General features: G+C 45.9%; 1 protein-coding gene across 3 annotated transcripts in view; it reads right to left on the reverse strand.

Annotated features, from left to right (window-relative positions):
• The window catches only part of LOC111150673 (protein tyrosine phosphatase, non-receptor type 14), a 169,257-nt gene that overhangs the window by 86,830 nt on the left and 55,723 nt on the right, over positions 1–26,704 (reverse strand). For 2 of the 3 annotated variants that reach the window (XM_022508202.1, XM_022508203.1), the window contains exons 2-3: positions 13,148–13,475; positions 791–960 (exon numbers count right to left, since the gene is read on the reverse strand). In XM_022508202.1, the coding sequence (XP_022363910.1) occupies positions 791–960; positions 13,148–13,321 (344 nt within the window). In that variant the 5' untranslated portion in view covers positions 13,322–13,475. Of the gene's footprint in view, positions 1–790; positions 961–13,147; positions 13,476–23,457; positions 23,796–26,704 lie in introns of those variants that run through there. The other variant, XM_022508201.1, reaches the window with a different exon arrangement.

Raw genomic sequence — 26,704 nt, forward strand, 5'->3', positions numbered from 1 at the left:
AGAGGGTTAATTCAATTTCCTTTATTACAGAAAGAACCATTTGATGAGATATGACCCCTCTGCATAGTTTAATGCAAAACTCTGACCAATAAGGGAACTGCACTAACACCAGCCAACACCAACTGTTTCATTCATGGAACTGCACACTTAGCAGAACTTGAGAAACACAGGAAATCCCTCACTTTACAGATGAGGGAAAAGTGCCATTTCAAGGATGGCAGGTGGTTTCTTTGAGGGAAAACAGCCCACGAGCAGGAGGGGAGGCCCGATACCAGGTCTCCTCTCTACCAATGGCTTCCTGTCCCTTCTTCTGTGACCAAGGACAAGCAAAACTCTCGCCCTCTCAACATCCTCCTCAACTCTGCTCCCATCGTCAATTACCTTCTCAAATCGAAAATCTGTTGCTACATTTTGCTTGGGAGCATTTTAAGGGAAAGGGTAGATCAAACAAGTACAAGGTGGTTAATTCTTTACGAAATCCTGGCACATCTATTCTACCCACAGTCTCCAATGGACGCTTCTACATGGCTGGACACCACATTCAACCTCATTCAGCCTCAGGATCCTTGCTACCTTACTAGCATCACAGGGACCGATTGGGGTTATGAGCACCACGGATTCAAACCACAATTCTAAAGCTGCAAAGCAACCGGTAAACAATCCCCAACGGCTCCCCACTCCTCCCCCCTGCACACCTACATACCCCTCCATCAACCTGCTCATCGACTTCATCTGAAGCCCCGCGGTTAATCCACACCCTTACACGGAACTCAGGAAGAAATGCACCTACCTTGTGGCCTCTTGCTGCAGCCACGACACATTTGGCACATAGAACATGACTCCGAAGAAAAGCAGAGGCTCATTAGCAAACTTGTCCAGATGTTTCTTCAGAGGTTTCTCCAGCTCCACCCATCGTGCTTGCTGGCTCTTGCTGAGAAACCAAAGGCCAAAGTAGTGCGTCTAGATAAAAGGGTAAAACAGCATCAGTTTCAGCTTGTGGGGGGCAAGACTCCAGCACCTCGTGTAACATTTGGTCTCCCAGCTCACACTTGAGGATCTTTCTAACTTTGGGGCTAGCTCAAAGAAAGCACTCGCACACGGTCTACACTGAGTATCGTACCCACGGTTACCGCTGGACCACGTAGGTACCGGTGCTCCTGTGTTTGGTAAGGGGGTGGGGACAGGGTGGGGGCAAGTGTTGGCTTTTCTCCTAGGCTCCCAAGGCTGACTTTCCCATGCCTTCTGAGCGCCTCACCGTCTCACGCGGAACATGCTGGCAAAGGCAAACACATTTCTTGCACCTGCTGCAAAGTAACTTATTACTCAACTCCTAAGACAAAACCTTCTGCCAGCTGAAGGCTTCCACATTGTAGGCTGGTTCCACACACCAGTTCCAGAGTTTAACAGAAAACGGATTCACTCGTTTTGAGTTTTATGAAGTACTTTGAAAAACATCGGCCTCTCCCACTTCATTATACATGAACTGCAGCAAATCTCTCCCCCACATCAAGCTTTGAGAATAGAAGGATGTCTTCACAGCTGCCGCAGGAGCCCCTGGTGGCTGTTCTTGGCAGATTATGGTGGGATTTGATAGATGAAAGTGAGATTTTCACCCTTAGACGTGAAGCCTCAACCAGTTTAGTTTTGAACAACGTGCTAAATGATTAAAACGGGTACTTTTATGCATCCAATCCTGTCTTTACATTAATTCATGCTAGGATTTCAGGATTAGCACAACAATCACCAAAAAATAGATCACTGCTTTTGAAATATTCTTTTAGATTTCAATTATAGCTTAGAACGGTTTACAGCACACCTGGAAATCTGCCTTCAAAAGAATGTTTTCATTGCAATGTTTAATTTCCAAAGGCATTCTTGTGCCGATGTTCCCACCGCATCTGGCTGTCTCCTCAACAAGAGCACAGATCAATCCTTGCCACAACCCTACCAAAATCTGTAATAAAAGTTTTGACTCTGACTTCACTAGAAAACCAGACATGTCCTTGCTTAAAGGACCCACATACCCTACAGGATATTTGCAAATGCACGTGCCTTCAGAGGAGAACAAGGACTTCATCAGCTTAACTCCAGGAGGTTCTAAAGGGCAAGTTCACAGGAGGAATCTATGCATTTCTTGAGCAACAGAATGCCAGCAAACAGAGCCAAGGTTCGATTTCCATCAGCTTGGACCAATTGCTTGAGTGAATTCTGACTCTACCATTCACTTTCCAGCTTCCAGGGAGTCTGTTAGTTGTTCCAATGTGATGGATGATGTAGAGGAAATGAAATGTGGCTGGACAGAAGGAAAACAGGCTGTGAAGTCCATTCCTCTCACGGCGTTTGCACTATCTTAATAACTCCATACAAGTTGCTGAGCCTCCAGAGTATCAAAACTTTCTCATCTGTAAGATGGGGATGATGCGTACAACCATCGCCCACAGGCTGTGAGGGGCATAAATGAGATCATGTCTTGAACTGTGCGCACAGCACACGTTAATAACTACTTCAGCAGTGGAGCTGAAGTGGAGCTTTCTGTCACTGCTACTGTTATCATCACCCTCATCACAACCACCACCATCACCATCGTCACCACCACCATGACCGCCATCATCATCACCATCACCATCACCACCATGACCACTATCATCATCACCATCACCATCACCACCATCATCAACACCACATCACCACCACCACCACCATCATTATCATCACCACCACCACCACAACCACCACCACCACCACAACCATCACCACCACCAAAACCCACAACCATTGCCACCATCACCACCATGGGTAAATGGAAGCAGGCAAGTCTCAAGAATCTTTTTCACCAGCACTCCTGGCATGTCTATGAACCACAGAATTAGAAAACAGAAGTTATCTGAAAATAAATGAGAAAAAGCAGGCAAAAGGAGAAGCTGGAAGGCCTATAAATAACATAAAAACCTAAAAGGTTTAAGAAAAAAATAAATCGCAAAATAGTGCCTCCCCTAAGATTTTATTTAGAGGTTTACGGGTGTTAGGGGCACTGGACTATCACCCTGATGCTGTCCCAGGGGATCTATGATATAGGCTTAAGCCAACCTGAAAATGAGGTAATCTGGGTACTTAATTTAATAAACTGTCTGAAAAGGGTCCAAGGCAATTCTGCCTTCTACTGAATTCCTGTATGGTGCACAGGGTATGCCACTGCCTTTCGGGTGGCTAGGAGTGAGTGCATAGAATAAATGAGGTAACATATGTAAATAGTTACATGCTATGTAATAGTTATTTTCATTGGAAAAGAGCCCTTTCATAAGCCTGGGTGGAGAAAGGGAAGACAAGCTTTGCAATTGCTTAACAGGTCAAACCATGATTTATTAACTTTTGGGAGTATAATTTCATGATCTATACTTCATTCACATGACAACATGCGCTCCAATGAGTAACATTCAAAACAGAACGGGTCCACTGCATCCACATTCTACAACCAATTTTGCCCCCCTCCCAAAACAAAAATTTTTAAAATTTTTACTACTCCTGTGCTTTCAAGGCTAGTATTTTAAATTTCCTTTTCTCACTCTGACCCACCCAATCATTAAATCAGACCTGATCTTCCCCCAAAAGCACACTAAGAATATTCCATGGCAGACACACGCACTTGCATATACACAGACACAAGCGCTCACGTGCCTATGATGAAAAGGAGGATGAGGTACAAGAGAAATCACAGTAACAGTCTTGAGCCACAATGAACAGCACAGAGCTGTGAATCACAACATAAACCACTTCTACTGCAAAAACCTAATTCATGGCATAAAGTGTTTTTGTTGCTGCAATGTGGTATTTTGCAGAGGTCACAGAATATTTGAGTGAACTACTCTGCATTTATCCAATGAGATAACTACATAACTACTCAAGAGATGGGGTGTCCGGCACAAGGGCGAAGTGAGAGAGGCAGGTAACCTGGAAGATATCAGAATAACCCAATTTTAGAGATGCTGAATTCTGTTATCTCGTGGGAAAGGAAATCCATTGACCAGATCCCCACCAGGTAACTTCCTCCATTGCCACCGTACCACCTCCGCCGTTTTCCCTCTAGTTATATCCTCCCCTGGAGTATTCAACAGAGAAAAAAGACCCGGTCTCAAAGTTCTCCCTGCATGGGTTTATGCCGCCATGTCTATACAGTGGCTCCCAGGAAAAGGCACAAGAAATGAACATCTCCCTGAAACTAGCAAGGTGCACTGATCAACCTCCTGTGTATTAGCCAAGGGACCATTAATCCCATTAGGATGCCCAGCTGGGACCACACCAGGCTGGCTCATAACTGACTTGCCAACTTAAAACTCCCGCTGAATCCTGAAAGCTGAGTTCCCCTGCTAACCACTGCCACATAGTTCAGGAGACTGTGGTAGAGTGATTCCAAATAGAAACCACCTCCTCGGGGCACCTGGGTGGCTCAGTGGGTTAAGCCTCTGCCTTCGGCTCAGGTCATGATCTCAGGGTCCTGGGATCGAGCCCCGCATCGGGCTCTCTACTCAGCGGGGAGCCTGCTTCCTCCTCTCTCTCTGCCTGCCTCTCTGCCTACTTGTGATCTCTGTCAAACAAATAAATAAAATAAAAAAAAAAAAAAAAAAAAAGAAAAAAAAGAAACCACCTCCTCACTGACCCAGAGGATCCCATCCTACTGCCCAAGTAAGTCCCCCAGGTGCTTTTATTTCTCTCTGAAGGTGCAAACCTAAGCCAGGTCCAGCCAATCCTAATGATCTTCTGGGTGAGCTATAAATCCCATTTAATTTATCTGGTTTTCCTTGGAAAACGGGTCTGGTGCTTTGGGTTCTGCAATGAACTCACTGCAATGAGGGAAAAAGACGGAAGGGCCAGTTCCCAGAGCAAGGACTAAAAAGGCACTACTAGGAAACAGTGTGAGGAAAGACACACATGGACATGACATTTTCCTATGAGTGGTTTCCCAGTCTGTTTGGCTGGGAGTTTTTCACTTTAATGGAGGAAGCAGAAATGTATGCATGCAATCAAAATATGCTAGTTTTGAGGGGCAGAGTATTTTAGGTGTGTGTGTGAGTATTTTAGGACCAAAGGAAGATCCCTCTTCAGTTCCAAGAAAAAGATTCTAGTGAAGGAAGGCCTTTAATGATAGTTTGGGTTTTTGTCGTTTGTTCATTTACCTGGAGAGATGGTGGTATCCCCCACGTGAGCTATTATTAATAGGGAAAGATTCTTTGAGGATTTTGTTTTTCCAGTTTTGCGACCAATGTACAGCTTTGATGCTATTTGCGAGGGTTACAGATGCAGCCTTGGCAATTACCAGGGATTAAACCCATGATCTTATCTCAAGCATTTTGAAGAGTTAATCATCCAGAAGCAAGAGTTTAAAATATCTTGCATTACGTTGCCTGTCATAGCCAGCACTTCGGTTGTAAATTAAGAAAGAGCTGGTATGCCTCCACATAAAATAGATGGGAATTACACACCAGCATTAAAACTTTCACTGAGGCATGGAAAATGCTTCAAAAGATGACTAAAAGCAGACTCTGAAACAGCACCTGATGCCATTTCATTCCAAAGGCTTTGGAAAATAAACCGTTGGACAGGACTTGGAGGACGGCAGCAAACAGCCTATGTGCCTCCACCTCTACTCTGGGCAGGTCTGGGATTTCTGTAACTGACGCATCTGTAATTAACAACCGCCCCATCTTCCTCTGCCTTGCCCATCTTTCCTAAAAGTATGGGAAAAGAGACTGCAGAGTAACACGGGCCCAAAAAGCAAACCTCACAGCCAAGGGGTGGAAAAATCACTCTTTGGAGGTTGGACGGCTCACTCAAAATATCCAGAAAGATGAAGACTTGTAAGTCAAGACGGGAAAGTATTTCACCTGCCATCTCTCTCTGTCTAGAAAACAGACACTGCTACCAGTTTGCCTCCCAGAACTGATAGTATGCGAACAAGATCTCACGTTATAATCTTCACAAAGACAAAAAGCAATACAACACTCAAAGACCAGAGATCTCCCAGAGGTCTACTCTTCAGCTGATTCCTGATTGGTGTGATTTTGGTCCTGTGCAAACACAAACATATACGGATATGGTGAGGCTCGGGTTCTCAGATGCAGCCAGCTCCGCTGTTACCAGGCCAGGAAACGAGGTATTCCACTGAACTAAATACTCGCATCATCGCACGTTATGTTACCAACGCCCACAAAATTCGCGTAAAATCAAACCACAGAAATGTCCTTAATGTAAGTTAACTTAAGCTGGTTAAGATTCAGTATCTTTACAAATTCTAGCCATTAGTGAAAAGAGCAAAATGTGGGACGTTTCTATTGTAGTCCATAGCTTGGGACAAATCACCTTTTAGTTAAAAACGAAAACAAATTTGCAAAAGATAAAGAGGATAAGTCTGAAGACCATCATCCACCCTAGGATATTATTAGGGCTTTTTTTTTTTTTTAAGTCTCCTTTAGAAACCAGGGCTCTTAGTCTAGCCATAGCAGAGGGCCAAGAGTTATTGAATTTGCCATTCCCAAAAGCAAATTTCCTGATAAACCAATGGTCCTATCTTGAATAGAGTTTAGCCCAGAAGGTACCTTTGTGAAAGTATTTATTCCCCCTCCATTTATTATTCTTTGGTTAAAAGCAGAGTCAGGAGGGGCGCCTGGGTGGCTCAATGGGTTAAGCCTCTGCCTTTGGCTCAGGTCATGATCTCAGGGTCCTGGGATTGAGCCCCATGTCAGGCTCTCTGCTCAGCAGGGAGCCTACCTCCTCCCCCACCCCACCCCGCCCCCGCCTGCCTCTCTGCCTGCTTGTGATCTGTCAAATAAATAAATAAAATCTTTAAAAAAAAAAAAAAAGCAGAGTCAGGAATATCCCTAAAGGAAATAATTCCAGCATATTTCTACATTTTATTGGAATTCTTAATATTCCAATACGGTTCTTAACATTCCTTATTCTTATTAACATGGCCTCCTTGCCTTTCTTAGAAGAGTACTGTTTAATATAATGTAATGAAATATAATGTAATGCCCATATTTGGGCATTAAATATAATGTAACACCCATATTTGATTTTAAATTTTCTAATAGCTACATTAAAAAAGTACAGAGAAGTGAAATTAATTTTAATAAATTTTATTTAAAATAATATAGTCAAAATAGTAGGCTTTCAACATGTAACCAATATGAAAGTGATTTAAGAGCTATTTTAACTTTTATCATACTAGATTTTGGGAATCTGATGTGTATATTACAGTAACTGCACATCTCAGTTTAACCTAGCCACACATCAAGCGGTCAGTGGCCACATGTGGCCAGTGGCTACCATATTGGACAATTCAATCTTAATCACTGTTCAAGAAATTGAAAGACACTGGCTCAGTGTATGATCTCAGTTTCTAACAATTCAAGCCATCTAAAAGTGAAACAAGCAGACTTAAAAAAGGGTAAGAGCCCACTCTTTGGAGGTGTGGCAGAGTCTGGAGAGCCCACGTGCTGTCTCACAGAGGAGACACATTGAGAGCTTCCCATGTGCCAAGCTCTATAATACTGTGGCAACACTACAAAAACTAACTCTTTTAATCCTCCCCAAAACTCATGGAGGTTACTACCCTCACCATCTCTGTAACAGAGGAGGAAACGGAGGCCCAGAGCCGCCAAGCAACTATCCAATATTACCAAGGTAATGAGTGGCAGAGGCAGGGCTCAGACTCAGGTCCACGCTCACATTCATAGCCATCGACCCCGCTGCTTCTCCATGCATTGATTTTCTAAATATGAGAGTCAGACATAAGACACATTGTTTTAGCTACTTCTCTCTTAACCTAGGTCAGTGATTTTCAGTTTGTACGGGAAGGTAGGAAGGGCACAAGGACACAGGGTTGCAGGTATCCACCCCCTCTGCCAAAGAACAGCTCCATCTGATACACTGAATTCCACCTACGATCTCATTTGAGGATAGGAAAAGGGTGATGTCCATAAATCCAAACATGTTTTAACCATATTATCAGAATTCTAATTTTCTGAGTCTCTTTTCCTTAATAAGAGTTCCTAGGGGCCCCTGGGGGGCTCAGTCGGTTAAGCAGGTTAAGTGTCTGCCTTTGGCTCAGGTCATGATCCCAGGATCCTGGGATCAAGTCTCACATTGGGCTCCCTGATCAGCGGGGAGCCTGCTTCTCCCTCTCCCTCTGCCTGCCTTTCCCCGGGCTTGTGCTCTCTTTCTCTCTCAAATAAATAAACAAAATCTTAAAAAAAAAAAAAAAGAGTTCTTAGCCAGAAATTCATACCTAATTTTTTTTCCTAAACTTAAAACAATTTTTATTTCTATTTTTTTTTAAAAGATTTTATTTATTTGACAGACAGAGATCACAAGTAGGCAGAGAGGCAGGCAGAGAGAGAGAGGAGGAAGCAGGCTCCCTGCCGAGCAGAGAGCCCGATGTGGGGCTCGATCCCAGGACTCTGGGATCATGACCTGAGCCGAAGGCAGAGGCTTTAATCCACTGAGCCACCCAGGCGTCCCTTAAAACAATTTTTAAAAAATGGTTTTTACCTAAGGAGTTCATTTTATTTCTTCTTCACAGGGCCATTGTTCAGTCCACCCAGCTAGCCCTCTGTCTCTCCTGTCACCCCATCCACATTCTCTTTCTGCGATTCGGTACTTTTCCTAAAATGCAAGGTGTTCATGTCACGCACCGCCCTGAAACCCTCAGATGGCTTCTCATCTCACCACAGCACTTTATTCCCCGAACGGTTCAAAGAGGATTTAACAGGAGGCTAAGATAATGGTGAAACACTGAGTTCCATACCTTTTTTAAAAAAACAGCACGTATGAGGGTGTTTCCCAAAGTATTTCGCCGCGGCTCCTTTTCTGCGGCTACACAGGCAGCCTGGGAACCAGAGAGGCAGAGTCTGCCGACCTGGGCTTGAGGCAGCTCTGCACGGCCAGCGGGTCACCCTGTGCTGCAGTGTCCCTGTCTGTCCCACGGAGACAGCCACAGGAGCCACCTCACGGAGTTCAGAGAGCTCGGTGAATGGATATGGGGAGGGTGCTCAGCCCAGGAGGCGGCGTGTTAAAAGGTGGCAGTTATTTTAATTATTTTGGTGACACATTTCAGAAACAGAATCCAGCTGAAACTCCCCAGCCACACACATCAAACCACTCAAAAGCAGATTCCCGCCTGCTTTCCTACACTCCTACCCTCCCTGCCGGGACCCCTCCACACACACGTGCACGCACACATGCACACACACAGACACAGATCAGTGCAAAATGAACTCTGCCCTTCCCTGAAAATCCATGTGCTTTCCTGTTTCTGTAGCTCAGCATGGGCTGTTCCCTTTGCTTTGTTCCTTGTTTGTCCTCATCTCTAAACTCCAGGGTGCTGGGAGCAGGGACCCTCTCCCATGCAGCTTCCCCCCGGCCTTGTCTGCATTTGCTGACAACAAGCCTGGCCTGGGTCCTCTAGATGCCATCTGAAATGGCAGCACATCGGTCCATTCAAGACCAGGCGTGGCTCTCAAAAAGTCGGCCACATGGATCCGTGTCCTTATACACTCGTCGAAACCCACCGAATGCACAACACCAAGAGTGAACCCCAACGTAAACTATGGAGCCGGATGCTACTGATGTGTTAACGTGGGTTCATCTGATTGTAACGTATGTTCTACTCTGGTGTGGGGGAGGGTGTGGGACTGGCGGAGCAGGAGGTATATAAGACTGTTTTCCTACTCAATTTTGCTATAAAGCCAAAACGGCTTTAAGAAATCAAATGGATTTTGGGCACCTGGGTGGCTCAGTGGGTTAAACCTCTGCCTTCAGCTCAGGTCATGATCTCGGGGTCCTGGAATCGAGCCCCACATCGGGCTCTCTGCTCAGCGGGGAGCCTGCTTCCTCCTCTCTCTCTGCCTGCCTCTCTGCCTACTTGTGATCTCTCTCTCTCTGTTAAATAAATAAATAAAATCTTTTTATAAAATCGATTCTTTAAAATGATAAAACAAAGTGACAAAACAAATGATAATTAGTGTAGATCAAAAGTTAAACAAAAATTAATTTTCCTTTCCTAATATAAAGCTAATCTATATATATTGGTTTTTTAAATATTTTATTTATTTGACAGAAAGACAGGGAGAGAGGGAACACAAGCAGGGGAGTGGGAGAGGGAGAAGCAGACTCCCCGCTGAGCAGGGAGCCCAAAGTGGGACTCGATCCCAGGATCCTGGGATCATGACCTGAGCCAAAGGCAGAGGCTTCACGACTGAGCCACCCAGGCGCCCCAGGAGAAAGTCTAGGATACATCTAGACTCCAGAGCACTTCTAATGGCAAAGCCAAATAGCCACCGTAATCTGGTTTCCAAGCCTTAATAAAGACTAAACATTTTGCTATATTTTAGACGGATTTTCACTTTCTCCTTTCCATCAGCTCTATTTGGAAAACGACCTGAATACAAAGAAAGTCAAGTGAGCAGAGCAGACCCTGTGCTCATCCCCTCCTCCTCCTGCTTCTGGGAGAACACATTCCTCCCCAGCGTGCGTGCGTGCGTGCGTGCGTGCGCGTGCGTGCGTGCGTGCGTAGATAAAGAACACAGCCGTGGACTGCTTGATCTCACCCTTCTGTTTGAGAGTAGCTCTAAGTGTTGTCTCACAAAAGGCCAGACCTTCGATGTCATCTGTCACAGAACAAAAGCACACAATTAAAAAAAGAAAGTGATCTGCTCTAATGCGGATGCTCCCATTTAGAGCGTGTCAAGATGAAGCCTGTGTTAACTGTCGGCCCCACCGGAGCATCAGAAGATCAATCACACTGCAACCCACACCTGACAGGAGAACCTGGACTTCACTACTTTGTCCTTTGTGACAACACAGTTGTGGGTTAATCCGGGTTTCACCTTTGCCCTCTCGCTGAGCGAAACAAAAGTCTGTTCAGAGTAATTATTACCCTGCCGGTCTCCAGACGCCCTCCCCTGGCACCTCAGACTCTAACTCTACCTGGTGACTCACGGAGATGCCTTCTTAGCCCCCAAGAACGGCACCTGTCCTTCTGAATCCTCACATCCTCAAAACCCAACTCCCCATGCGCTGGATGGCCTTGCTTGCTTTTCCACCTGCTGAAGTCCTAGGCATCCTTCAAGTCCCCATTCAGAGAGTAAAGGCTCTGTTCGTCTTTCACCGAACATCCTCTCCCCCTCCCAGGGCCGCCACGGTCAGTGGCACTGACTGTGTACTGCACAACACTAAGGGGAGCTATTGCCTTTCAGGCCTGCCCCTGCACTGCCTTTTAGCATGGATCGCATCCCATCTTCACTTCACTTAAAATGCTGGATTCCCCTACTCACCTGTGCATAGCTTGAAGACAGAATTAAACCCTATTTAACTTCATTCATCAAGTCCTAACACAGTACTTGGCACACTGTGGTTGCTCAAGATTTTCTTCAATCAAAAATTTTTAAGACACTAAAATTGAGACAATTATAAATTATTAGATGCAGGACTAAACACTTCCCATACTGAATGTCTTTTATTATTTATAACAGCCCCCATATGATACATAAGGTGAGCATCATTATTCTGCTTTTATAGGTGAGAAAATGGAGGCCCAGAGGAGGGCAGTAACTTTTGCAAGCGCACCTACCTCCTAAGTCACAGAACTGTAATTTGAACCCAAGTTCAAGACGGGAAAGACTGAGCTTACAGCTGCTCAAGTGCATGCTGTAGTGTCTCTCAGTGCATGTGACGAATGGTTACCCCAATGTGAGTTACTGAGAATACTCAAAAGTGGAATGATCTATAACTAAACTTTTCACAAGAAATTTAGACCAGTCTTCTCACCAACCGGTCTCCAGACCTGAGGTTTCTCCTTTACGCCATGCATATATTTAAATATGTACACCCAAATGTGCTACCAATAAGCAAAAAGGAACCAGCGATCAACCAGCAAGGTCACACCACTTCCCATGTTTTTGCGCTGGGTCGGCTACCAAGCTGCACATATCTGTGGGACGGGGCAGTCTCCGTCACAGGAAAATACACTTCAAAGGAAGCCCCCATCACAGAAAGCAAAGCATAAACACCAAGACTGACAGGAGACAGAAGTGCTCAGGTGACACAGTCCCCTGGAGGACGGCAGTCGGCCCGCGTAGGATGCCAAGGGGAGAGAAGAACTTCCTGGACCCCAATTCCTGTATGGATGCGGCAAGAAGGTGGACCCCAAGGGGTGTGTAGAACGACGTCAAACCCCGTCACTTCCAGCAGGGCCTCCCCCCACATACTATCACCCTGATGTGGCGGGCGACGGGGGCACAGGGCCTAGGACAACCACAGAGCTTCTCCTGATCCTCAGATCTCAGAAGCTTGCAGTCCCTTCCGCGCTGGTAACCACTGTATCATGTCACCTTACCCCCCGCCTGCCTGCCCCCCCTCCCCGCTCTCAGGACACACCTGCAGTGGGGGGGGGGGGTTCTCACCAAAGCCTCTTCTCCCGAATGTCCGTAAGGCTAGGACAAGTGGAGTGTGCTGGCATAAAGGACATACCCTCCTAGGAGTCTTAACCTGAGGAGTGATAACGTGACCGCTTCACTGCCAACCCCGGTTTTGCATAAGGCCCGAAGGAGTCTTACCGACGGCGCCAAGAAAAGGAGGGTCAGGAGCATCTTGAACAAAATGCCCATTTACAAGCTCCCACAGAAAGCCTCACTGGTCAGGCTCCTTTTAAATGCTTCTCCAGTTTTGCCCCCTCTTTGAAGAGGAAAATAGAGAAACAAACAAAAACTATAAGCAGCCGCATCTGTCCCCTCCGTGGGTGTTTCTCCCAGACGTGCAGCGGGAATGCCAGAACGCCAGCTACCCACTCGAGGGTCTGAAGGAGAGACAATGACTTGAAACGCTCCCTCCAAAAACCTCCTCACCAGTGGGAACAAAAGGGAAGCCACTACCCCCTGCAAGCTCTGGGTGGGTTCCTCACCTGTCACAGCAGGCACCGGGGCAGGCCTCCTGATGCACAGAAGCTGTGAGACGGAGCCCATGCCACGGACAGCAGGATCCTTCTACACCCGGGGCTGGGGCTGGAAAGCCGGGCAGGTGCCAAGGGCAGGTGGCCGATCCCCTCAGTGAGCTCCGGCTCAGACCGCCCCCCTCCCTCCCACACACACGCTCTTACCTCCCGCAACTCCAGCCTCTGGGCCACCGCCTCCAGGCACTCCTGCCCGGTGCTCTCCACCGACAGCGTGCACTCGATCACATTGCTGTCCAGAAGGCGGATCCGTGTGACAAAGCAGTTCTTGCTCAGGACGTTGTAGCGCCGTGTCCGGCGGAGCTTCAGGCCGAAAGGCATGGCGATGTGGCCCCCCGACGCCGCCTTCCTCTGCTGGCGCCCACGTCCCTGGGACGGCCTTAGCAGCTTCGTGACTGGTCGATGACACTATGGCACGTGCTCCTCCAGACGCCGAGAAAGGTATCCATGCCCAGCGCGGCCCTCCGGAGGACGGCTGCAAACGGAAAAGCAGCAAGGTCATTGGCCGCGAGGGAAGCTAGAGGTGCCGGGGCCGTATTCCACACTCGCGAGCACACAGCCCTGGACGGGGCAACATGAGATTCAGGAACCAGCAAGTTTTGCAGCTCCCAAGTGTCCTGGTGGAGCCCATGCTTTTTACCTTATTTTTTTGGGGGGGGGGGTCTGACAAAATCCACTCGAAGGCTGAGGACACCAGGGTCAGAGAGATGAAAAGAACTCACTCAAGGATGCAGAGAGTGAATGGCGAAGCCAGAATTCGCACCAATGTCTGTGCAACTTAAACTCACATGCCTTTTTCACGGCACCATCCCGTCCACTCAGGAAAGCAATAGGAGTGGAATCTGAGCGCTGTTTAACTTCTAAATAGATTATCTCATTCTGATCTCACGAACAACCCGGTGGTGTAGATTTTATGATCCCCCTTTCACAGAAGAAAGAAGTGAGGTTTGAGGATTTCGGTGACTCGCTGATCCTGAACTTGGGGTCTGATCTTGTTCCTCCTCCCTCTTTGCAACACTGCCTCCTTTTCATTAACAGGTGTCCTCATTTTTATTTTAATACTTATTCTGTTATTGGCTTTACCTTCTAATTTACTTTATAAACTTAGAATGGAGGATAGAAAACATTTTAAAAAGTTTCAAATACATGAATCCTTTTGTGTATTTAGTATCACAATTCTTGATGTTTTTCTTCACCAAACAGTTCGGTGGGTGGAACCCCCGGACCATCATTTTGTTCTCTAACAAAACGCTTGATGCAGGAGCCTGGTCACCAAATTTACTAATAATGAGATGTACTGACAGCCTGATGTCCCACCAAAGTTGACTGACAACACCACTGCCATGGAGAACAGGAGAATAAAACAATAACAACAAAAGTGGATTTACCCGTCCACCCTGAGCCAGCTACGGCTCCACTATCTTCCAAAGAAGTCAGGAATGTCCAGAGCACCTTTCTGTTCCATTCTCCCTTCTCCGTTGAGCTCGAAAGACCATCTCTTGCTGATGTGATTGCTCTGTTAACTTGATTCCCTAACTCAAGCAGATTCAGCTCAGCCTGTCTTCACCCTCTTTGTCCAAAGAATTACCTCTGAGCCTCTGGACACTTAGATGGGCAAGTAAGGAGAACTACCTAGAGAAATTCCTGAATTAATAAATAAAGTGGCTTTAATATTTAGAAACCACTCCCCAGACTCCCTCGGCCAGTCTTTGATGCCTGCCCTCCGGCACATTCCTTAGCATGACAGGTATGTTTTATGATGGCTTAAAATACACATGCTAGAGACTGGGGCTTGGTAAAATCTATTAACATTTCTAAATCACTTTGGGTTGGCAGACTGTCATGTTTACCTCTAAGACAGCCAACCTGACCATCTGAGAGTTGCGGGAAAGACGATGTAGGGACCCACCCAAAAAAGCAAAAAAAGAGAGAATCCGAATTCAAACACAGAGCCCTTGAGAGTTGACGACTCACACATTCGTTGCCTCACTCATTGAAGCAAAGACCCCGAGATTTAACTCGTATATTAACCAGGGAGCCTCAAAGAAAAATATTTGCTCTGTGGGCACAGGCCACATTTCTAGTCCTGGGCCAGGTACTTTATATTTGGGTATGTCTCACCTTAAACACCTGTGAAAGAATGTGGCTGGCTGGGTACACGTTGATCCCAGCCACTATTAAAAACAATCCGTGCTGTATATTCCACAGGACACCATCCATAATGCACAGTTAGTGAAATAAAAGGTAAACGTACACAAAATAAAGATGATTCCAATTTTTGTAATAAACGAGAACATGCAAAGTAATGGGAAAGAATGTAAGTTCACTAAAAGGATAAGCAAGGGCTAGCTATTAGAGGTGATATTAAACAGAACCCTCTATACTGTATACATTTCTAAACAGTTGTAACATTTTGCAATTGCCTTATATTATTGTTGCAAATAAAGATCAGCATATTTTAAATATGTTAGCTACTAAAAATGGTAGGTCAGAAGCAACACCTGACAATCAGGCAATATATCTCCTAGAAAGTACCTATTGTAAAGACTTTTAAAACTATTTAAATCTTCAATTTGTAAGAAACTTGCCAGGTAAGGTATCAAGAAAAAAGTTATAAGAAAACTTGTTTGAAAAGTCAGTATTGTGAAACAAAAATACTGAATGGAGTTAGAGGGGGGACCCTTGGGTAAAAGAGATTTAGGACTTCTAAAAACAAAACGCGATGTGTGAACTTTAATCAAATCCAGGTTTAGAAAAATAGCTATAAAAGACATGAGGCAATTAGGGAAATCTGAAATAGGGAATAGAAATTAGATGACATTAATATATTACTGATCATTTTCTTCCATTTTTGATAGCAAAATTGTGCTCACCTAACAGAATGATTCAGGAGATGCCAATGGATACATCTGGGGCAAAAATGTCATAATATCTGCAACTGACTCACCAATGGCTTAAAAAAAAAAAACCAATACATATATATATATAAATTCAGAGTTGAACAAATATGACAAAACATTAAGAGTTGTTGAATCGAGATGGTGGGTGTACAGGTAGGTATTCACTGCACTGTTCTTTCGGCTTTTCTGTATACCTAAAAATGTTTATAGTCAAAAGATTTTAAAAAAAAAAAAAAAAAGGCAACCCTCAATGCCAGTACTGCATAGTCCTTACTGCTCCATTGAAATGCAGCTGCCTCTTTCAATAGATTTCTCTGATCCCTCCCATCAAAGTATTTTTTCTTTGTCTGAACTCCCACATCATTTCTGCGTATTTTAACATACCAATCAAACCTGTGTTAACAGTGTGTAAATTCCCTAAGAAATTAAAAATAGAGCTACCATATGACCCTGCAGTGGCACTACTGGGTATTTACCCCAAAGATACAGATGTAGAGAAAAGAAGGGCCATCTGTACCCCAATGTTCATTTCAGCAATGGCCACAGTTGCCAAACTGTGGAAAGAACCAAGATGCCCTTCAGCAGACGAATGGATAAGGAAGATGTGGTCCATATATACTATGGAGTACGATGCCTCCATCAGAAAGGATGAATACCCAACTTTTGTATCAACATGGATGGGGCTGGAAGAGATTTTGCTGAGTGAAATAAGTCAAGCAGAGAGAGTCAATTATCATATGGTTTCACTTACTTGTGGAGCATAAGGAACAACACGGAGGACATGGGGAGATGGAGAGGAGAAGTGAGTTGGGGGAAATCAGAGGGGGAGACAAACCATGAGAGACTGTGGACTCTGAGAAACAAACTGAGGGTTTTGGAGGGGAGGGGAGTGGGGGGGGGATGGGTGAGCCTGGTGGTGGGCATTAAGAAGGGCACGTATTGCATGGAGCACTCAGTGTGGTGCATAACAATGAATTTTGGATCACCGAAAAAAATAAAAAAAATTAAAAAAAAAAAAAGTGTTAGCACGTTTGACTCTAAACTCCTCCAGAGCCAGAGACATGTTTTCTCCACGTTTCACACCCACATCTTTCACCTAAATAAAAAGTGCGTGGCATTTACACCCAGGACTTGTGTAGTCGTAGAGCTGTAACCCTGGGAAGGGCTTCCAGGAGCTCAGCTAAGACACCCCTCACCTCTAGGATGGGCTCCACCCAAATGATTTCAAGTAAACAATCTATGGGACCCTCCTCTGTAAGGATAGGGTTCAAGAAGATGACCTCTTCGCCCCTTTCAATTTTACCATCTTAATAGTCTATGAATTATCCGCCATGTTTAGCACTCAAAGAATCCACAGCATGCGTATCACGACTCCATCTTGTAACCATTTATACAGGCATAGAGTTCTTCATCACATGTAACCTAGTGCCTTCTGTATTTTAAGCCTAATTCCTCTGCTTTGTCCTTGAGAGCCAGAGGGAGCAAGGATTATGATACACCACCAGACGGTAGATGGGATGTGAAATCTCTAACAAGCAAGCCCTCCTGGTTAAACAGTCTCACTCTTGACACTCGAATGACTTTGCCCATGTGGTTCTCTGGGATGTCCTCATATTTACTGTCTCATGCAAACAACATTATAAAACCTGGAACTAAGTGCCATATTCTCCTAAAAAGGTCACATGTTTATGATGCTTTCGATTTTCCTGACGGAACTGGGTTTTCAAAAGAGATCAAATTAGGGGGTCATCATTCTACTTACTGTAAGATTTGTTTCTTCTTCTTCTTCTTTTTTTTTTTAATGGAAAGCTTCCTTACAAATAAAGTCACTTGAAAGATAGAGTTTTCTCTACCTACTCTTCAAGAACATACCCAGGAAATAATACCAAGTTGCAAAGGTTGCTGAGACCCATTCATGGAGTTTAATGGAAGGGACTTTTTTTTGTTGCTGTTGTTAATACAGATAGTTAAACTAACAGTGCTGACTTGTGATTTTTTTTTTTTTTTTCCCTAAGACCATAGGAACATATTCTAACTTCAAAACATCATCTGCTGGTCCTCTTTTTCTAAGATGTACCTTAGCATTGGATAAGAGTTAGACCCTAGCCCAATTCAATCAGAGTTGCTGGGACTAAGAAGCAAATGTGGGGCGCCTGAGCGGCTCAGTCACTAAGTGGCTGCCTTCAGCTCAGGTCATGATCACAGGGTCCTGGGATCGAGTCCTATGCTGGGCTCCCAGCGCCGTGGGAAGCCTGTTTCTCCCTCTCCCTCTCCATTTAATGTAGTTGGTAAGGTACTCGAACCCTTCATTTTTTATGTTCCCTCGCTCGCTATGTCTCTCTCTGTCAAATAATAAATAAAATCTTAAAAAATTAAAAAAAAAAAAGAAGAAGCAAATGTGAAAAAAACAAAAAATCACAGGGAAAGTGCCACCAACTGTCTGACCTCTCTGGCTCCCAGGGTTTTTGTGTCCGTGAAGCAGCTGGCAAGTGCACACTGAAGGCTGCCTGGAGGAAAGACACCCACGTGACAGAAGGCGAGAAGGACAGTGGAGCAGGGAGGTCCTCTCCGAGGACCAAAGTTTGCTCAGGAAACAAACGGAACACGCGCAAACCTTCCTGAAAGAACCTGCCTGGGCAAATGCCAAGTGACTTCACCTCTCCCAGCCTCAGTTTACTCATCTGTGAAGTCACTCCCCACCCCCCACCGGTTTGTGAGAAGTCAATGAGAAAACGCTTCTGTGGGTGCACACGCATCCCCTTCCCGTTCCCCCCTCGTGCAGGGAGCCAGGTTGGCTCACAGGCTAGCAGAGCAGCTGCGAAAAGAAGGGCTCGAGTACCTTACCACCTACATTAAGTTAAGGGAAAAAAAAAAAAAGGCAAAGCAAACAACAAGGGAGTTGAACACGAAGGTAGGACAAGTCCACAGGGAAACTGACCAAGTGAAAACCCTGAACCCTGTGTTGCAACCCCCCCGAACGCAGACACCTGGAGCAGAAAGGCGCCCATCGGTAGACGAAACGCTCCGGTAAGGAGCCCATCCCAAGTGGGTAAGGAGGCTGCAGCCTTCTTCTTATCTTCATCAAGAACATGTGTCTAGTGCCCTGTGTTTAGCTAACCATCCAGTTTTGGGGTTTTGTTTTTTTCTGGTGGAAATGGATTCCAAATTGCTGTCAGTCTTACAATCCATATGGCCGCATCTCTACGGCTGATGGCGTATCACAGTGCCCCTTACCAGAGAGAGGTGTCTGGATGGGTCCTAGCTCCCCAAAGAGAATTCTGAAGGGAAGGATCTGCATCAGACTCAGATTTGTAGTCTCCTTTGGACATGGCAGAAAGCTAAATAAGTATTTGTCATGAGGATGAAAGAAAGAATGAATCCTGAAAGAGTTGAGTTTTTGAGCCCAAGCTAGGGCAGGGGCCTCTGGGTGAACTCAAGGGACACCTGAGGAATTTGGAGCCTGAGATAGGTCTGACTTTTGGGGCCTGAGGAGAGGCTAAACCATGAAGAAGCGGGATGAGAAGCTACTCAGCTCACTGGTGTTCTTTGTGGGGGGGGGGGGAGCAGAGATTTGAACACAGATTTCCAAAAGAACATTCCCACCACCCAAGTTTGCCTTTTCCAGCCCTTGATGTGTCTCAGGTTGGGGGTGGTCTCAGAGACCAGAGAGATGCCCCATCCCATGGAAGTTCTTTGCAAAAACTACAATGGAATGACTGATGTGACAGAGGATTCAATGTGTCCATGACTGCCGAGAGCAATTTGTAGGGATATTTGCTCGGTAAACATTCCACTTTAAAGGCCTTCTATAGAATAGGCTACAGTAGGAGAAAACATGCACGAAAACTTCAAAGTCACTTCCAAAACCCATTCCTGACCAATCAGCCTCCTAAAAGATCGAATATGTAAGTTTCCATCTTTTCACTATCAGCTCTGGATTTACCTCCTCCTTTCTTTTTTCACCCTAAACGTATCAACAAAATACCTGCCAACTTGAAAACACAAAGTAAAGCCAGCTTTCTCATAATATGGAAGAAGTCCGTTGGCTGATCTAACAAATTTTAGATATGATGGGTAAGAAGTGGAGAGACCTTTTAGAACATCAACCAAATACAGCTTAATGCCCTTTCCTGAACTACCGGCACAACCTTCAGGGGAAAGGCAAAAATTAAAATCCAAATCTTAAACACAGTCCCCTTTTATTTCCCATCCTATATAATGTATACTTGCCTTGCTTTCTTCCTAGGGGTGAGTTCTGAAATCACGAACAGAAGCTAACTGCTGTTCAGCTGCATTCTGTATTTACTAACAGTCTCTGGAATTTTTCCAGCATTCCACATTATTACAACTCCCAAGCACACCTCACAGAACTATGTAACCCTGGTCTGGGTGTGAGAAGGGAAAAAATGACGCAATGAGTCCATCCTGTGTATAAACCTGCATGAGGCACGGCTCAGTTTTGAAAAGTACTGTGTCATTTTTGTAAGGAGAGTTTTCAAAAAGGGTAGGAGTGCACGGGGCAAAAAAGGACTATGGGAGATGCCTTCTCTGATTCCCCCTTGAAGAAGGGCAGAGAGGAACATAGCTCTGTTCAGTGAAAAATCACAGTCGGTTTCTTCTATAAATTTTAGTGCGATAGAACACCCAAAGTACAGCCATATTTCGAATTCTTTGAAGCCATTTTACTTACCGTGGTGCAAGGTTTAAAGCACAAGCCCCTATGAGTTGGAAATAGAACAACAAAAGCAGAATGGTCCCGTTTTTAAATTCCTTCCTCCCCCTCCATCTAACTCACCGGCAGACATCCAGGGGCGGGCGGAGAAAAATTTGTCCAAATCTGGAGCTGTATCTGAGGTTAGAACAAAGATTCCTGCTCTAGGGCCCACATTCAGTGGTACGTGACCTCCACGAAAGGGGGCTCAACTACATGTAGGCAGGCCCCTGGTAGTGGCTCCGGGAAACGGAGCCAGAACATCCTCGAAGCCATCACACATCACAAGAGTCCTTCATTCCAACAACAGATACTTTGCACAAGAAACAAACAAACCAACAAACCCGCCCTCATAGTTCATTTACTCTAACTTTAGATACCCTGACATACCTTGCTTCTTAGCCCTTAGCAGATTTGAGAGAGATAAAGTATGTTGGCAGGGAACAAAATGGCAATGAGAGAGGTAAACTATAAAAATAAGCATTCCACAGCATGGGAGACCGTGCTGAATGCACTCTGTGGTAAACAGGCACAACTAACATCCAGCATACTTTGGTTAAGAAGGCAGTAAGCAAACATACCTGTAAACCCCCAAGTAGGGGGGGTTAAAAATAACAACAACAAAAAATGTGGTTCTTGAGTGGTAAAGCTTCTGGAATCATTTTCCCCCCTAAGCAGTGGTTCTCTATTGATTATTCCTGCTCTAACACACGAAGCAAACCAGTTCTATTTTCAACTGTATGTGGAAGGGGGTGGGGAGGGAGCAAAGACTGGGGAGACGAGGAGTTTGAAAAAGCCCCCAAGTCATCATTGAAAAAAAAAAATCATCTCCCCATTCCCTGCTTTGAGGATCACTGCTCTTAAGTCTCTAGAGAGACAGGAGCTTCCCACAGGAAGGATCTCAAAACATAAAAGTTTTCATTTTTGACTTTACTGAAACTTTTAAGGCATTCAAAGCATATCTTGAATATTCAGAAGAGAAAATAATATGTTGTCTGGAATTGACTTAAAAATAACAGGGCACGGGGTCAGGGGGCATCTGGGTGGCTCAGTCTATAAGCATCTGCCTCTTGGTTTTGGCTCAGGTCACAATCTCAGGGCGGTGAGATGAGCCCCGTGTCAGGCTCTGTGCTGAACGTGGTGCCGTCTGCTTATTCTCTGCTCCTCCGCCGCTGCCCACCCCACCCTGCCCCCTGCTCCTGTGCCCATGGTCTCCTCCTCTCTCAAAACAAACAAACAAACAAACAGGGGTGGGGATTGTGGCGGGGGACAAATAAAGCGGTTTCGGCCATGAGAGTTGGCAGGTGTTGTGGGTAGTAGACAAGGAGGTCAGGGCTCATAATATTCCCTACAGTTTTGCACGTGCTTGAAATATGCCATATTAAAAAGTTAAGTTTTGGGACACCTGGGTGGTCCAGTTGGTTAAGCATCTGCTTAGGCTCAGGCCATGATCCCTGGGTCCTGGGATCGAGCCCCGCATCGGGCTCTCTGCTTAGAGGGGAGCCTGCTTCTCCCTCTGCCTGCTGCTCTCTCTGCTTGTGCTCATACTAACTCTCTTTCTCTCTCTCTCTCTCTGACAAATAAATCAAATCTTTAAAAAAAAAAAAGTTGTTTTTTTTTTATTTTAATGAAGTATTTCTTAAACGGTACTTAATAAAGCAATTTGGTAAAACAGAAAACCGCGCCCACCCTGTGGGGGTGTTACAGAAAAAAGGGATCAGAATTCTCCCTCCACGCAAACCCCTCTGGCCCTTCCAAAAAAGCTTGCATGCAACTACATCAAATTGACAGTAATCGTTCTGCATTCCATTTTTAAAAGATGGCGAGAAAAATTCTTTCTATAGGGAAACCTGACAAGTTGGATAAAACGCAAAGAACAACCAGGCAAAGGAGAAGGGATTCTTTCTGTGCAACTTGCTTACTTCTGGGAACACCTGACTTCGGCTTGCTTGTCTGATGAGCTTTCTCTGTCTATTCATGCCAGGAATGCTTTGTCCTAAGAGACTCCACCCTTCTTTAAGAGCCCGAAGGATCTGCAACTCTCCAAATCCAGTTTACTTCGCCATCAGTGTCTGTACCCGCGGTGATGTGCACCCGGGAATGTCACAGCTCATCACAGATAGGAAGCAGAACGGGGGAGTTCTGAGAGGGTCGGAACACTAAGAAGGCAGTAATGACCACCTCCATTTTTACTTTTTTTTCTTTTGAAGATTTTATTTGAGAGAGAGAGAGAGAGCACGAGAGGGGAGAAAGTCAGAGCGAGAAGCAGACTCCCCATGGAGCTGGGAACCCATTGTGGGACTCGATCCTGGGACTCCGGGATCATGATCTAACCCGAAGGCAGTCACCCAACCAACTGAGCCACCCAGGTACCCGAGCACCTCCATTTTTTGAGCAGATACAATGACAGAAGCATTCTGCTAAGCATTATCTCCAATGGCCCTAGGAAATGGCTATTCCTAGCACCCCCATTTTAAGACTAGGGCACCAAGGCAGGAAAGGTTAAGACTGTGCCCAAAATCACACAGTTACTTATGACACTATCTTGACCCTGTGCTCTAACTCAGCCCCAAAACCATGCTAAAAATACCCAGAAAGGGGGTAGAAAACGACCTGGCGATATAAAAGCAACAATGACAACAGCCAACAACCACATTCTGTAAAGAGGGCTTCGCCATCCCGTCTGCGGTCCTATCTCTGCTCACCCAGAGGAGACTTCATTCAGATATGGCAGAAATGCAACCTGAGCCCCAGGATGTTCTATGCAGAGGGCATGGCAGCAGAAATCGGGGTCCCGCCCTGTCACAGCCTCCCATACCTCCGCCCCCCAACCCAGTGCCTCTTACCTAGACAGCCTTCCTTCTACGGTTCCAGTCGGTGCCGCAGAGAGGGGTGATCCCGGCCCGTCACACACAACCTCTTCCAAAACCAATTTGAAAAACTCAATCACAAGAGCAACCGAAGAGGCTTCCCAGACCGTTCACATGACTCACTCATCAAAACAAAAGAAACTCGCTGAAGGTAAACATACCTCCAACTCGCTTCACCCTCCTCCAGGATGTGCACCCTGGAGGGACAAAGCTGATCAAGAGAGGGGCTCTTCGTGAGAGGCTGTCACCAGGGACCTCCCTCGTTAGCAAAGTTTTCCACACCTCCCTCTCCCATTTCCTTCCTGCCCATGCCTGAGCTCCCTCAACTTCCCTCACATGTCCAGGGCTTTCGGATGGGAGGACTCCCCGTGTCACTTCCTATGCAAACAGAAGCGGCAGCCACACCTCTCTGCCAACTCTCTCTCCAAGTGCATGCAGCGCCCAGCTTCCCTGGGATCACCGCCACGTCGCCTGGCTTCTCTAGCTCCCCCAGTGAACCCCACCCAGAGGTGGCGGGGTGACTTCCCTGCATGAGGCATTTACAGGCTGCAGAACCACAGCTCCACGGCAGCCTCAGTCTCTGCATTCGTACCCCGGGGGGTCACGATGCCCCCCCGCGCCGAGCTGCTGGGTCAGTACCGTTAGTAATAGATCAAGTGCAGGCACAGTGCCGGGCACACGGTGAGCTCTACTCCTCTGTCCGCAGTCACTGTCCTTGCTGTTCCTGTCACCAAATACTGCAGGAAGCCCAGGGAAACCCAGACCGCCAAGTGTCACAAGAATAAGAACTACCCTCCAACAAGCCCATGGCTGTCGAATTTTTAAAGATAAGGCGAGTTCTCGCAAGGAGACAAAACAGGAATGCAAAACAAGCAACTACAGGTCTCACGGACCGGGAACCGTGACTGGGAACCGTAACAGGATGCTCGGTGGACTTCGGACACCAGTGACCACTGCAGTGAGTCAGGAATAGAGGCCAGCGGGGCCCAGAGTGTTACAATGTGATCACTTCTCCAGTGCCAAGACGTTGAATCAGAGCGGAGGAAGAATGGAAACAGGTAGGAACTGGTGTCAGCTGGTACAGAGTTGCATAATTCCAACTGATGTAACCAAATGCTCATTACTAATGGGAGAAAACAAAGCTTCTGAACCCAGGCGGTCAGGCTACAGGTTGGCATGGACAGGCTAGGTAGACCACCCGCGCACCTGCACACACACACACGGGAAGACCATCGCGATCGTCCTTTCTTCTCTCTGTCCCCTGCCTACGAGACACACACACACACACACCACCTAAGTGGGTACCTGGAAAAACGTATGGCATACGAAGCAGCTCTCAGGGGCACGACAAAGAAGAGGCACCTGCTTCCAGCACAGCGACTGGGTGGTGGTAGAAACAATTTGTTAGCAGCCTAACATTCCTGTTACTGCTGATGACCTCACAGCGGCAAGTGCTCAGCCGTCTGCGTCCGCGTTGAGCAAGCGGGCGCCTCTAGAGACAAGATGCTACCTGCGGGACGGCTCTCCCCCTGGGCGGGGGATGCCTGCAGCCCTGCAGGGTGTGGGAACAGGAAGAAGCAGGAGGGCAAAGGTCAAGTGCTTCGGTTCTCAAGGTGGACTCTTAGCTCTTAAAAACGGAGAAACTTAAACATGTACGATTTCTAACAAATGCATATCTGACAAAGAGAGCAAACACTACACATAGTAAACCGACTTCCAGAGGCTCCCTTTGCTCTCCTGACTTACGTCTATGTTTCAGAATGTTAAGGATTTCCAACCTCCCTGGAAATAAACCCTGTCTACTGAAATCGTTGTACCTAAGCAAAAACGTCCCTGGGAAAAGAAATACATATCCATTCTTCAACTACACTGTGCAAGGCCAGGAACCAACAACGCTTTCTACAGCCTTTAGGACCCCAAATCCCCCTGCACTATAATTAACGCGTACTCTAACTCAGCAGTGTCACTTTGGAGAAGTGAAAGCGATGAGTTTTAAGGATTATGTATAAGGATGGTGCAGTAAACAGTGTCTGTAATGGAAGGCGGGGGACTAAAAACACCTTGAATATCTAAAATAGTTACCAAATTAACCCTGGCATAGCCACATTATTTGGGTATTGTTAAGCAGTTATTAAAAATCAGTTAATTTAAAAAATCTTAAAAAAAATCAGTTAAATCCGAATCCATGAACTGAGAGTAACACCCATTAAAAATTCTATACCTACTGGTTCGTTGCAAAAGTTGTTGGGTAATACACAAGCAAAAGCAAAGCAAAGCTAGTCATTGTGTATGTGTTAATGCTTACATAAGGCTTGGAGAAAAGTGTGGAACATGTCCATCCTCAGAGGGATAAAAGGGGAAGCAGAACATCGATTTTGACTTATTCAATGTTCAGAGTATTACTGATGTGTTAAACCAAAAACCCCATTATGTTAAATACTGCCTCTCCTGGGGCGCCTGGGTGGCTTGGTCGATAAAGGGTCCGCCTTTGGCTCAGGTCCTGGTCTCAAGCCCTGAGTCCAGGAAAGTCCAGCTCCCTGCTCAACGGGGAGCCTGCCTCTCTCTCGGCCCCTCCACCCCCTCGTGCACACGCGTGCACATACTCTCTCTCTCTCTCAAGTAAGATCTTTAAAAATAAAACAGTAAGTAAATAAATACTACCTCTCCTAAATACTAGCTATGAAAAAAGATTGGGGAGAAGTCTTCCTTCAGGAGTAAATTCTATCAGTCATCATTTACCATAACAGCTATAAGATCATCTGAGTGATTACCGTGTGCCAGAATTGAGCCAGACGTTTGCAGGAACCGTACCATCTGACCCTCTCAATCCCAGCTTACAGACAAGGAAACTGGGACTACATAACCTGGCCAAAGTTCCAAAGCCAGCAGGTGGCAGAGACTGGCTCCAAAGGTCAGTCTTCACAATTAAATTGTACATACAGTAAGATGCACCTTGACCATATATGCCCCCTCACAAATAACAATACTTAGAACACAATCTCATTAACCACATGGCTTTTAGCACCATATAAATCACACCTTGACTAAGAGCAAAAGTAAAGTAAAACAAAACAAAACAAAACTTGGGATCAAACATTCCTTTTTTTTTTTTTTTTTAATTTATTTATTTGACAGAGATCACAAGTAGGCAGAGAGGCAGACAGAGAGAGAGGGGGAAGCAGGCTCCCCACTGAGCAGAGAGCCCGATGCGGGGCTCGATCCC

This window comes from Enhydra lutris, unplaced genomic scaffold (assembly GCF_002288905.1).
Source record: "Enhydra lutris kenyoni isolate GAN:26980312 unplaced genomic scaffold, ASM228890v2 scaffoldscaffold24, whole genome shotgun sequence".
NCBI lineage: Eukaryota > Metazoa > Chordata > Mammalia > Carnivora > Mustelidae > Enhydra > Enhydra lutris.